Source organism: Symphalangus syndactylus, chromosome Y, assembly GCF_028878055.3.
Source record: "Symphalangus syndactylus isolate Jambi chromosome Y, NHGRI_mSymSyn1-v2.1_pri, whole genome shotgun sequence".
Lineage (NCBI taxonomy): Eukaryota > Metazoa > Chordata > Mammalia > Primates > Hylobatidae > Symphalangus > Symphalangus syndactylus.
Genome location: NC_072448.2, coordinates 10,617,078 through 10,631,523, shown reverse-complemented (window position 1 = coordinate 10,631,523; position 14,446 = coordinate 10,617,078). Strand labels below are relative to the sequence as shown.

General features: G+C 35.2%; 1 protein-coding gene across 50 annotated transcripts in view; it reads left to right on the top strand.

Moving 5' to 3' along the window:
• Window positions 1–14,446, top strand: part of UTY (ubiquitously transcribed tetratricopeptide repeat containing, Y-linked) — a 267,961-nt gene that overhangs the window by 67,332 nt on the left and 186,183 nt on the right. For all 50 annotated transcript variants that reach the window (XR_010119798.1, XM_055269631.2, XM_063635455.1 and 47 more), the window contains 2 exons: window positions 1,452–1,510; window positions 5,119–5,239. Coding sequence is in view for 49 of the 50 variants with exons in the window: in XM_055269631.2 (XP_055125606.1) it covers window positions 1,452–1,510; window positions 5,119–5,239 (180 nt within the window). In the remaining variant the exon portion in view is untranslated. The remainder of the gene's footprint in view (window positions 1–1,451; window positions 1,511–5,118; window positions 5,240–14,446) is intronic.

Sequence of the window (14,446 nt, the reverse complement as noted above, 5' to 3'; positions counted from 1 at the left end):
CATAACAAGAAATCATGTCAGGTTATAAAATGAAAGAGACATCCAAGGCAAAAGCCATTGTGAATCAGGCAGATGATTCTGCAGAAACATTTAACAAGCCATTCAGGCCATGCATGGTGGTTCATGCCTGTAATCCCATGAGTGTGGTGTGGTGGGCGCTTGTAGTCCCAGGTACTCTGGAGACTGAGGCAGGATAATTGCTTGAACCCTGGAGGCAGAGGTTGCAGTGAGCTTAGGTCATGCCACTGCACTCCAGCCTGGGTGACAGAGTGAGAACCCATATCAAAAAAATAATAATAATAATAAATAAATAATGCAGTGTGTACAGTAAATTTTTCATCAGAATACAGCATCGTAGGTAGAGACTGAAAACCTGTTTTGTTGTTCTTGTTGTTGCAATTTTTCAGCTGATACAGGTACATTCATACATCTCAATGACAGGAATGCAATCTGACAAACTTGTTTTTAGGCAGTTGCATCATTGTGTGAACATCACATGGTGTACTTACAGAAATCCAAATGATGCAGCTTATTAAACAACTTTGCTGTATGGCATAGCCTCTAGCTCCTAGGCTACAAAACTACAAAACTGTGTAGCATGTTACTGTACTGAATACTATAACTAATTATAACACAATGGTTTTTGTATATCTAAACATAAAAAAGTTCAGTAAAAATCAATTATTATAGTCCTGTGGGACCATTTGTTGTGTATATATGTTGTCTGTCATTAACATGGCCCATGACTGTTTGCTAACATGCTGTTCAGTTACCCAGACACTGTTTTCTCACTGTATAATGTTGCATCATATTTTTTACTGTTTTAAGCACTTATGTGTGAATCAGTGTAAAAAAATGGTTGCTTCTCAGTGGCATATGTAAATTCCTGATTAGGAATAGGTGGTGATGCCAAACAACCACAGATTGCGCTCTTGGGTGGCTGAAATTGTGACATCTTCGCTTTCAGATGGTTCAGTATACAAAAACTTTGTTTCATACTCAAAATTATTAAACGTTTTATACACAGTTACCTTCAGGCTATGTGTATAAGCTTATATATAAAACAAATGAATTTTGTGTTTAAACTTAGGTTCCATTCCCAAGGTATCTGTGTATACGCAAGTACTTAAAACCCAGAAAAGTTGGAAATTTGGAACACCTCTAGTCTCACGTATTTTGGATAAGGGATGAACAGTCTGTACTAACATTTAGTAGAGGGTGATGCTGTGCATTAAAAAAAAAAAAAAAGATAACTACCTTTTTTGTAACATTGAATGGAAAATTGATTCCAGTTTCCAAAATGGAGAGAACTAGAGAAAAAGTAGAGAAGAATGTTGTAATATATGGTAAAATATTCAGAACTTAAAACATCTCATTACGTGAGTTCTTATTAATATATGTAATAGATATAAAATCTGTTATAAAGGTTGTTTTGTGTTTTATATTAACAGAATGCTTCGTTTTTATATGGCCTTGGTTTGGTCTACTTCTACTACAATGCATTTCATTGGTAAGTTGACTTACATCATTTGTTTCCGGTAAATGGTGATTTTAATGTCTGTAACCATACATTTCTAGTAGTATCACTTATTTTGTGGGAGTTTCTAATCAAATTCAGCCCATCATTCTTTCCTCTTGGCCAGTAACTGGTAACTTGATTATAAACTGCCCTGCTCCTATTTTATGTTTTACCCCATTTGAGTGCTGTGACAGTCCGAAGGAAGATAATAACTACATGATCAAGATTTGCAATGTGTAGGTTGCCGTAATGTTTATTACAAATTCTTATGCACTGACAGCTATTTGACATGTTTTTCCACAGGTGAATATTTAACCTTAACCTGGATAGGTTTTCCTGCCATCTGTTTTTCTTCCTTCTCTGCTTTTGGGCCATTTAATTACATCAAGTCTGGAAATACTGAATTGTTTGCTACTAAGCGTTAAAGATTCTATGATTTTTTTCATGAATAATATACATTGTTTTAAGAGATCTTAAACTTAATTCACTAACCGTCTTGTATAATCAGTCATAAATAGGTTAGTTCTTGGTCACTGTTACTTAACCATTTTTTTAGTGGTATAAGCAGACCTGATGTCTGGGTCCCCAGTCTAATAATTTAAACAAAATTCCTACTGAAAGCAAAAAATACATATTTTCTGCATATTTTGGCATTGGAATCGAAAGGCAGAAAAACTTTGCATTGGAACAGAAAAACTTTCTGTTCAGTTATCATTGGGAAGGGTACTGACAAAGGATCCTTTGGGTGCCGCTTCACAAGACCTGTTTGGCTGGCAGGGCCTCTGCTCAAGTTTGTTTCCTGATGGCTGGACTGGCTCTGCCCACTTGGCCCTGCAGACTGTGCTTGGCTCATGATACCCGCCCAGATCTCACACCCACCAGTGGGGTGCCAGGTGCAGAGTGGCAAGACCTGTGTGAGCCAGTGGGCATGGGGTCTGGCCATGGCATACAGTCAGGTGTGCCGGCAGGTTGGGCAACTCCAGGTGCTGGCACATAGGTGAGCTCTGTGCAAGTCTGTGGCAGGACCAACGGTGCCTTCAGTGGCTTCTGCCTTGGTTGCTGGCGGCTGGACTAGGAGAACGCTGTGGCTCTGACAATATTCGGAGATGCCAGAAACCACAAAGCCCCAAAGAGGGCGTTACAGTTTGTTACAGCTCTGGCTTGGGGAGTCCCGGTGTCTGAGCCCCCACTAAGTGTGACAGCACATTCGTATTACCACTCCTTCATTCATATTACCACTCCCTCACCAAATCCACACACTTCCAGTGAACGGGGTTCTGTGCCTCCCAGTTGGTTCAGTCCCATTACCTGGCTCCAGCCGATGGCTCCTGGGCTGGCCTGGCACCCTGCTGCTTCCTGTCGCATTGGGCAGCTACCCGGTGCAGATAGAGGGCAGGAGGGCTACAGTGTTGTAGTCACTTTATGCCCTGCCCTTTGGTGGGGACTGGGTTCTTCTTCTAGGTCCAAGAAGAATGAGCTAACATGGACAACTAGAGGGTGAGCAAGGCAGAGAAGTTTGACTGAGGAACAGAACAACTCTTAGCTGAGAGGGGACCTGAAATGGGTAGCCCCTACCGGAAGGTGGATAGTGGTAAAGTATGGCTGAGTCTGGGGTTAGTGTGGGCTTAGAATGCGGGAGTGCATGCTGATTGGTCCAAGGTGGGCCTGGAAAAAGCACCTTTTGGCTGGCCAAAAGTTGTCAAGGCACTTCTCACTCTGGGTCACAGACTCTACCTGGAACTGGCAGCCCAGTTTTCAGGCTTCAGGCTTTCTTTGGCTTGAACGTCAGGTTTCACTGGGGACCTGCCCCCGTCTGCCCAGGGCAGTGATAACACTGGTAAAGAATTTAGGGGACATGTATTCGAAAGTAAGGATATAAGTTATAGTTAGTAGAATAATTTGTTATGCTTTGCCCCATGTAAAGATGAGAAGATGGTTATTTTAATCAGTATTTATAATTATTTCTCTGGGCATATAGATAAAATCATTTTAGTCAGCCAGAATTAACTTAGGTGAAATCCGGTGTAAAACTAGTGGCAAGGAAACTGTATTCCTGTACAGTTTAGGGGAGTAAACAAGTGTGCATCATGTCGATTAATTTTCATATAGTTGTGATAACTCATGTTCTCCCATAGATTGGAGATAAGAACATAAAATCACTAGGGAGATAAAGCTAGCATAGATACAAAATAGTGATTGCTTTAATATCTATGTCACTATGCTAAGCAAAAGATTAATGTGTTGTCTTTAAGTGATGTCTGTATAATTCCCCAAACCCCCTACCTTTTAAAATGCTTAATCTTGGAATTAATGGATATAGCATATACATAATTTTAGAAGTAGGAAATTAGTTATCAGACTAACCTATTAAGGGCATGTGTAGTATCCTGTATCCCATTTTGTGGTATTACTGGTATCTATATCTTTTTATACTGTATAAAAAATTGTCATTTGTATTAGAAACACTTAAGATTCTAAATTGTTACTTTCGGAGTATTTGGAGAATAATTTAGATTCAAGCAGACTTTTGCTCTCGTATTTATTTTTGAGGAAGTTATTTACATAATTCAAGCAGTAAAAATATTCAAAATACACTGTTAAAAAAAGAAAGGTCTACTTATCTGTGGATTTTCTTTATTGGAGAGACCCATTTAAAAAAGAAACACTAATTAAGATAGTATATTAGCATTTGAGCAAAGGTGGATTGACAGACTAATGAACACTGAATTAGATTGGAGAACCCAGAAACAGTCCCACATGAATATGAGTACTTGATTTATATCAAAGGTAGCACCATACTGCTCTGGGATTAGAATAGTCTCCTCCACAAATTATGCTAGACTATAGGAAATCTATGTGGAAAAAATAAAAATTGATCCCCTATCAATATTATTACACATACTTAGAATGGTAGTAGATAATGGCAAACAGGCCAGGTGTTTGCCTGTAATTTCAGCTCTTTGGAAGGCTAGTGCAGGAGGATCCCTTGTGCCCAGAAGTTCATGACCATCCAGGACATCAAAGACAGACCCTCTCTCTACAAAAAATGAAAAAATTAGCTAGGAGTGGTGGCATGAGCCTGTGGTTCCAGCTACTCAGAAGGCTGAAGTAAGAGGATTGCCTGAACCGAGGAGGTCCAGGCTGCAGTGAGCTGTGATTGTCCTGCTACACTCCAGCATGGGTGACAGATTGAGACCTTGTCATTTGCAAAAAAAGAGTATACCAGAAGTGAAAGGCAGAAATAAAGTTTTAAAAAGTTGGCTTATATGAAGCTGAACAGAGGCAGAATTAACACCTTCACTTTCTCACCTTTTCACATTTTCGTGCTGTTCTTCCTTGAGATGTTTCAGAAAGATTTGTAGTAATTTCCGCTGAAATTTTTCTTGAAACTTTAGATATTTTTGAATAGTTGATGGAATTGAGAACAAAAGGATTATGAGCTTTCTTATCCCTTTCTAATGTTTTCTGTTCATTCATACTGTTTTTTATAAAGTTGGTACTTTCATTAAAATTAAATAACCAGAATGTTTCCTATACTATCAAGTTAGATATACGTAAATATTAAAAATTACAGTTTCTTATGTTTATATTTTTTTCAGGGCAATTAAAGCATTCCAAGATGTACTTTATGTTGACCCCAGCTTTTGTCGAGCCAAGGAAATTCATTTACGACTTGGGCTCATGTTCAAAGTGAACACAGACTACAAGTCTAGTTTAAAGGTAGGTGGTTGAGATTTTTCAAACATAACACAATTTCATGTGTGTGTGTGTGTGTGTGTGCGTGTGCACGTGTGCATGCACACTTTAATGTCACTGAGAAGCACTGGAATTTAGCACTATGAAAATCTTAGAAAATTGAGGATATGCCCTAAAGGGTTAAAAAATGTTTGGAACTGAGTTTCAGGATATAAAATAAATGCCAAGACTTGGAAGATAACTTTAGCACTTTAAAGTTTTTGTTTTGTTTAATATTAAAGGTTTTTATATAATCAGGAGATGGTGAAGGTTTTGATTTCCTTTGAGCATCAACATTATTTTGTGTGTCTGCCTCCAAAGAGAGAGAGAACAGGCCAATTAGTGATGTTGTACCAGTGATTTAACTATTGATTATTGTTTTGTATAGTTCTCATTAGAAATCTACACCTATAATAGCAAAACATGTGTCATAGCAAAGTTGTTTAATATAAAATTCTAAGGCTTTTGGACTGCCAGTTGGTAAATATACAGTTTTTGGGTAATACGCAGATTTTTGGGAAAAATTAAATTATTGTTTAAATATCTTAATTCTGTGAAAACTTGATTTCTCAAAATTTTTTTTACTTTTTTGCTATGTGCAGCTATTTTGTTTTCCAAGACTTTAGTGAAAATAGGTCTTCCCTTTAAGTTAAAGCATTGTTTTTTGAAAGAATTATAGCTTCTGGAGAAAATAATGTTTGTGATTTTATGCTTATCAAGAATGCTTCTCCTTTTCCAGATTTTTTGCAGATTATCTTAATTTTACAGGTAGAGGGTATTTATGTATCTTAACAATAGGATTTACTTTGAACTCACTAACACAGAAATATTAAAGGAATGCTTTTTAAAAACTCTGTTGTTTGGGGTTCCCCAAACCACCCTCAAGTTCAGTGATTTGTTAGAGGGACTTAACCCAGATAACAGTTATACTCATGGTTACAGTTTATTACCGCGAAAGAATACAGGTTAAAATTATCAAAGGAAAAGACATGTAAGGGCAGAGTCTAGGAGAGAGAACCAGGTGTAAGATTTCATTTGTCCTCTTTTGTTGTACATCTGTGAGCTGCAATTGATTCTCCCTGCAGCAAGTTAGGAAAACATAAACAGAATATTGTCCACCAGAGGAGCTCATTGACTGTTGCTTTTCAGAGTTTTTACTAGGATTTGATCTTGTAGTTGTGGAGGACCTGCCTACTAAGCTACCTTAGTAGCTTAGTCTCCAGTGCCTACAGAGAGAGGTCTGATACCATGTTGCCCCAGGCCTGTGCCATAAATCAATTGTTAGCATAACTATCTGGGATGAACCAAAGCCCCAGATAAGGAGAGACACCTTGTCAGGCTAGATATTGCAAGGACTTCAAAGATTACTGCCAGGAGCTTGTCAAGATTCATACCTTTATTTGAATGTGCTTGTCTGGCCAACCCAGACTTGCTGAATTAATGCCTTACTGCATGTGGTTCTTAACTCAATTATGCCTTAATTGTTTTAAAGTTTACAATTATGTAGACTGTTTCTGCTATGTTTTTTACAGTATGGTGCTGATGGAACATAGTCAACCCAAAACATTAAAATCATTGCAAGTAAACTACATAAATAACTTAGATTTCACAGTACTCAGAAAAAAGTGGAGCTGAGGAGTCCCTAAATCCAAGGTTAAGTGCAGTTGATGTGGAAAAATAGAATAGAATTTTTCAGTCTTTCTGAAATTTTCAAATTTTCAGTTTTCCTCAAATTCAGAGTAACATTTACAAATTGCTTACCATTTGAGATACCTGTGGATTTGAAATTGAAAATAAGTACAGCTATGCCACTTTGTAGATTTTAATCCTCTCTGCACATTATATGTGTATACACACACACACACACACACACACACACACAATGTCTGTAAAAGGCCCTAAGATATTTTACAGCAGAAAATAAATATAGTAAAATTTTCTCAGAACATACTTGTTTTGCTACAGCAATGTCTTATGGTTGTGTTCTTTGGAAATACATTGGAGGGAGAAGGAATAAGCACAATACATTTTTTTTCATAAATGTGAAACATGCATATAAAAACCAGAGGAGAAAAGACTTAATTCAGTAGTAAATACAGTGTTATCTTAAAGAATTCTATGGATGCAAAGCTCTTATTTTAATGAAGTGGCAGTATTTAAAACATTTAACTAGTTAGGCTGAGAGGAATTTAAGGTTTCGCTGTCATGAGTTCATCAGCTCACTGAAAGTGTTCCTGGTTATTTACTTGTAACAGGTAACTCATTCCTATATGTGCTTTTCTTTGCTTAGTCATATGTAAAGGGGAACAAACCCTCAAGTAAGGTTGGTTTTAGCAAAAAATGTCTTAGATATATGCTGTTTTCTTTGTTTTTGCCCATCTTTCATTTTTTTTAAACACCCAACAACTTTTTGATGTTTATTTCATTTGTATAGCAAAAGTTTTGGGATGTTTTTGACATTAATCTTGCTCTTAGCGTGAATATCTTACTTGATTTTTATCTCATCCTGGAATTTTATTTCTTAAGTTTTCCCTCATAATCAAAATACTCTTTGTCTATTGTTGAGATTGTTATAGGCATTGATAGTTTAACTGAGGAAGAGATATTTCTGTATATTGCTGTAAGTACTTGGCATTTAACATGAATAAAGGTGTGAGTTAGAATGAATATCTCCCTTTTCAAAGTTTCCAGTTTTCTTTAGTTGGTTAGTAATTTATATAGCTAAAGATGGAATCTATAATATTTGTATAACAGCAAGGTGTTTTCCTGGCAAAGTGTACTCAGAGAGACACTTTGGGCTTTACTTTTATAAATTCCAACTCAAAAATTAGTAACTCATAATAGGAAGTCCAGGCCTCAAGGTTGGTTGATTCAGATACACAGATACCTCATCAAAGATCCATATTCACTTTTGTTCTCTTTTGGATTTTTCCATGTTTGGTAGACGATACTTACCAAGTGTAATTAAATGACTTTTTTTTTTTCATATTTTCGTGGGGACATTATAGAGTAATGACTTAGATGCTTAGTAATGTTGGTAATAACTAACTGCTCAATAAATACATGATTTATCATTCTTATCTTGATTTAGAGTATGGAAAAGGGCAAAATTTCCTGTTGCTGTCTTCAAAAATGAGTAGTAACTTTGTGAAAAGCCTCCAAAGTTTTCCTTGCCTATCATTTACCAGAAATACACTATGTGCTCATTAAGTTATTTTCTATCAGAGGGCTAATATTATTCACAGTCCCATTCTTGAGTAAAGTTTAGTTCTCCAAGAGGACAGAATGGATATATTGTGGTGGAGAACAGCATTTAAGTTCATTACAGTTCATGTGTTCTGTACCTTATTTTCTTCCCTTAATTCCATGAAAGAGTATATATGATATTTCTAAATGGTAAATTATTTAAATAAAATACAAGTAGTTTTCGCACTAGATCTCCCTCTCTTTTGTTTATACATGGCATACATTCCAGGGCTTTATATTTCATTAATGTTCCTGAAAATGGCCAAATGTATCACAAAAATAGTTGAATTCCGCTTTAATGTAGTGTAAACTGGCATTGAAGTAGCAGATTTGATTTTAAAATTCGATGTTAACACTTTTAGTTAAATGTGTAACCTCGGCTAAAGTGCCTATTTGATTTTTAATATAATCTGGGGACATAGAATAATTATACCCACATCTAGGACATGGTGAATAAGTAAAGGAAATGAAAGTACCTGACAAATAAAATTTTACTTGTTTCATCGGCCCTTTTAAGTTCTGTTTCTCATATGCCATCTAAAATTTCTCTAATTTGGGGCCATTATCTAGTATTTGTGAATTCTGTTTTTCTGTCACAGAATTTAATCCATCCTTTAAAAAGTGAAATTAATCAAATTTCCGTGTGTTTAATACATGGTAGAAATAGCAGTTGTCAATTGATTAACTAGATTGAAAGTATATATGAATTATTCCATTTTAGAGTGACTTTTCTACTTCACATTTTGTTTTTTCCTTCAGATAATCTTCAAGATTTTACTTTATTATTTCTCACTATAAGTGATATTACTAATATTTTGTTATACTTTGTATATATTTGCAGCAGTGGATTATCATTACTTGAAAAAAAGGTTAATTTTGACGGATAGTTTTGTATAATGCCGAACAACTTACATAAACTGGTAAACTGTTAAAACTGTTTCTTGAAGGTAGGAATAGTATATACAAATATATATGGGAAACACAATATTCTTCAGTAGCTAACAACCAGTACAACTACTTGATTTAATGAAGATTATATAAAGAGAGTAGATCTTAAGCATTTTCACAGTGTCCCCCATCCTCACCACTTCTTACATGTGGAGGACGTACAAGAAATAACTGTGAGATGATATGTTAACTAGCTTGATTATTATAGATATTTCACAATATATGTATGTGTTTAGATCAGTATTTTATATATATATCTTATATATATAAAATTTGTATATACACAAATTTGTATATATATAATTTTATATATAAAATTATATATATAAAAATACACAGTATTTTGAGGTATTATGAGTTTATTGAGGTGTATATATAGATATATAAACTCATTATACATAATATATATACCTCAATAAACATACCTTAATAAAGCCGAAAAAAAGATTGTATAGAAATTTACTAAGTATCTGCTTATGTCTACATATACTAATTTATTTGAACACACATCAACATTAGAAGCCTTTGGAGTTTTAAAATCCTTTGGTTTGAAAATGAGGATAATTGGTGAGCATACCGAGGTATTCATTGTCCCCTTAAAATTTGCTAGTGGAAAATAATAAATGCTGATTTAAGAGGCAGATGTGAAACGAGTAAAGATGATGAGATTTACGGCATCATTCCTGTGTTCAAAACCAGGACAAAAAAAAAAAGGTCATGTTTTATTACTCTTGAAGCATTTTTTAAAAACATAAATTGTTCTTATTTTGCCTTTTAAATAAATGTGTAACCTTGCCTAGAGGTGCCTGATTGGTTCTTACGATACCTGTGGACATAGAATAACTATATTCACCTTCTAAGACATAGTCAGTAAACAAGGTATATGAAATTATCTGACAAAATTTCACTTGGCTCTTCAATATTTAAGATATTGTCTAAGTACTGGGCATCACATAACAAAAATAAGCTTAAAAAATTAAGACTTACCATGTAGGTTCTTAACAAGTATCAAATGGATAAATGTGACAGCAGACACATGTAGATCAGAGATCAAGTGGTCTTTGAAATTGCTTTTAATTATATAAAGGCACACAGACCAGCAGTCCCTATCTGCAAGCTAATATAAAATAGGTTTATTTAAGGGCTGAGTCTGGATTAAAACTCATCGAACACAATTGTGATTGACATTAAGTCATGAAGTAGACTTATTTATGAGGACTTTTTAAACTCTTAAAATTTGCTGTGGTAAGAGATCGTAAATGCATATAACAAACAACTCAGGCCTTATTCCTCAGATCGTTTTGGGATGACTAAGCTGCCTTGAATAAAAATAAAGAGTGTTATATTTAACAGAATTTTTTTAAATTTTGAAATTATTTTTTAAATTTTATTTTTAATTGACATGTAATAATTGGACATAGTTATGGGATACAGTGTGATGCTTCTGACACATGTATACATTGGGATAGTGATCACATCATAGTTTTAGCATATTCATCACCTCAGACAATTCTGCATGGTAAGAACATTTGGAATCTTTTTTCTAGTTATTTTGAGATACACACTATATAATATTGCTTATTGTAGTCCACTTGCTATGCTATGTAGAACACTAGAAATTATTCCTCTTATCTACCTGTCATTTTGTACCCCTTGATTAATTTCTCTTCATTCTGTCCGTCCAATCTTTGCTGGCCTCTGATGACCACTGTTCTACTCTGTATTTCTATGAGATTAGGTTTTTTAACAATGTCCTGGAATAAGTGAGATCATGCAGTATTTGTCTTAATGTCCTCCAGGTTCACATGTGTGGCTGTAAGTGACGGTACAGTTTAAGATCTCATTTAACATCATCAAATAGTTTCTTGGAAACTTCAACTTTAAGCGAAATGATATACACAGTACCCTTTTTTTTTCCTCGTCAGGACTGTAACTACATGAATTTGAAAGAAGAAATAACTTACTGACACTTTCTTTTTTTTAAATGGATGAACGGTATGTGTATGATATACATATATATACACACACACATATATACACATATATATCAGATTACCTTATTCAATCATTGATGAATGCTTAGGTTGATCTCATATCTTGGCTATTGTGAATAATACTGCAATAAACCTGACAGGTGTCTCTTCAGCTACTGATTTCATTTCCTTTGGATAAATACCCAGTAGCTGAATTGCTGGATCATACTGTAGTTTATTTTGAGTTTTGAGGAGAGTCTGCCTATTTTTTTCCATACGACTGTACCAATTTACATTCCCACCGGTATTGTTAAGGGTTCCCTTTCTCTATAACCGGATCAGCATGATACTTTGTCTTTTTGATAATAAATATATGGGGTGATATCTCACTGTAATTTTCATTTGCTTTTCCCAGTGATTGATGTTGAACTTTTTTTCATACACCTGTTTGTTGCTTGTATGTCTTCTTTTGAGAAATGTCTGTTTAATCTTTTTCCCTTTAAGAAAATTGATTTATTAGCTCACCAGGTCACACCTGACACTCAAGGGATCTGAGTTAATCTTTTTATGTGTCTGGAAAGATAACTAAAAATTTGAGGAGCAGCAGTGATGTCTGTTAAAAAAGAAAGATTATTTTTAAATGGAACTCAGATTGCCACTTTTCATCCTAAACACTTCAGTAGTTTTCTAGCATTACTATGATTATGTTCACTATAGAAAAAGACAATACAATTTCATATTATCTCCTTCGTGTTTTTTTGGGCCCTTAACAGATGCTTGTTATTCTGCAATGCATTTTTTAGAACTCTTTCATGGTAACTTTTACTTATCCATGCAGGTCCTATCTTGATAACATTTTCTCAAGGAGGCATCCTTTTGTAGGTGGTTAGATCTGTGCCGGACATCTTGTACTTTCATGTGAAATTCTTGCCATTGCTGAATTGATTGGATAAGCATAATTATTTACTTTAATATTTCTCTCTGGCTAGAGCTTTTTGGTGGAGGGATTATGTTTGTTTATTGTTATATGCATAATATGTGGCCTTAGTAGGCATGTAGTTACCTGTCAAATGCAAAGGATATTTGAGGGCTTTATTTGCTTAGTATTGACCAAGCTCAAAGTCTACATTAATGAATAACATTTTTTAATCATAAATAAGAATGAGAGATTTTAAAATATATTTTATTTAAGGAAATTATACTTTAAAAGACTGGCTGTTACTGTTTTCCAGGATTGAGTGCAGTGGCTATTCACAGCCATGATCATAGTACAATGCGTGGAATTCCTGGCCCAAAGTGATCCTTCCATCTCAGACTCCCAAGTAGTTGGGACTACAGATGTGTGCCATTGTGCCTGGCTTTCTACAAGGAAATTATTAAAGATTAGTAAAGCATATAGGTATACAGTAGTACCCCCTTACCCACATTGTTCTTTTCTGAGGTCAATTACCTGCAACCTTGGCCAGAGATATTAAATGGAAAATAAAGAGAAATAAACAGAAACAAGCAACTCATAAGTTTTAAATTATCACTGGGCGTAGTGGCTCATGCCTGTAATCCTAGAACTTTGGGAGGTTGAGGCAGGCATATCATGAGGTCAAGAGATTGAGACCATTCTGGCCAACAGAGTGAAACACCGTCTCTACTGAAATTACAAAAATTAGCTGGGCATGGTGGCGTGTGCCTGTAGTCCCAGCTACTTGGGAGGCTGAGGCAGGATAATCCCTTGAACCTGAGAGGCGGAGGTTCCAGTGAGCTGAGATCCCACCACTGCACTCCAGCCTGGAGACAGAAGGAGACTCTGTCTCAAAAATAAAAAAAATAAAAAAAAAGTTTTAAATCATGCACCCTTCTCAATAGCATGATGAAATCATCCTTTTGTCCATCATATCCAGGCTGTATATATTAGCTTGCCCATTAGCTACTTAGTAGCTGTCTCAGCAGAATGAAAAAACATTGTATCTGTAGAGTTTAGTACTATCCAAGATTACTGGCATCCATTAGAGGTCTTGGAATGTATTTCTCAAGTTTGAGGACATGGGCTACTGTATTCTGAATTGTCTGAAATAACTACTTGATAACTTCATTTTTAGGGCCCATGTTTTGTATTTAGATGCATTGTAGTTGGGCTTGAGAAGTGCTTCTTTAATTAGCATACGTTACATTCGGCAGATGCATATATGATACATTGCTTTCCTAGAATGTGAAGGAAAAATGCTGTAATAGTACACAGATATTTTTATTTGGTTTTAATAAAGGATGGTTATATTAAAATTGATTTTAAAATTAGTAACATATTTTATTGAGTTATTTCTAATATTTCTGTATACCCAGTACAAAAACATTTTGATCAAACTGCTATTGAGGCAGCAGAAATTATTGCCTGGGGAAATCCAGAAAAGGCTTCTTACGCAGGTTTGAATCCTAGCCTAAGATTCTTTTTAGAGGATGAGATGATGTTTGCTCAGGCAGACAACAAACCAGTGAGGGAATAGAGGAAGTATTATGGGTGGTTTAGATTACCTTGGCTGACAGGGTATGGGACCCTTCCACTTGTAAGAAATGGGAAATATTGCAATTTGACTGGAGTTTTGCTTCATGAGAGCAAAATTTGGATGAGACTGAACTGTGAGCATCTTGGTAGAGATACAGAATTTCTTTTGGGATAATTGCTGCAGCTAGAGATACAGAACTGTATTTTGCAGCAATAGAGTACATGTCTTCACAAACATGGTTTAATTGATGATTTGCCTTTGGAAAGATCATTCTTAAGCTTAGTCATTAATTTGAGGATTGGGTGACTCTAGTTTGAGGATTGGGTACTGAAAATGAAGGCAAGAGGTTGTATCATTTTGTCTCATTTCTTTTACTGTCTTAAATGTTTACTTTTTTGGTTAGTGGTATTTAATTTAGCTTTTTGTAATGTGAGGTGTTGTGCATGAGTGTTTTATTTTTTATAAATATGTGATCAGTTTTAAAAGTCTTTTCTCATGCATCTTTTGAAATACGTATTTTCAGAATGTTT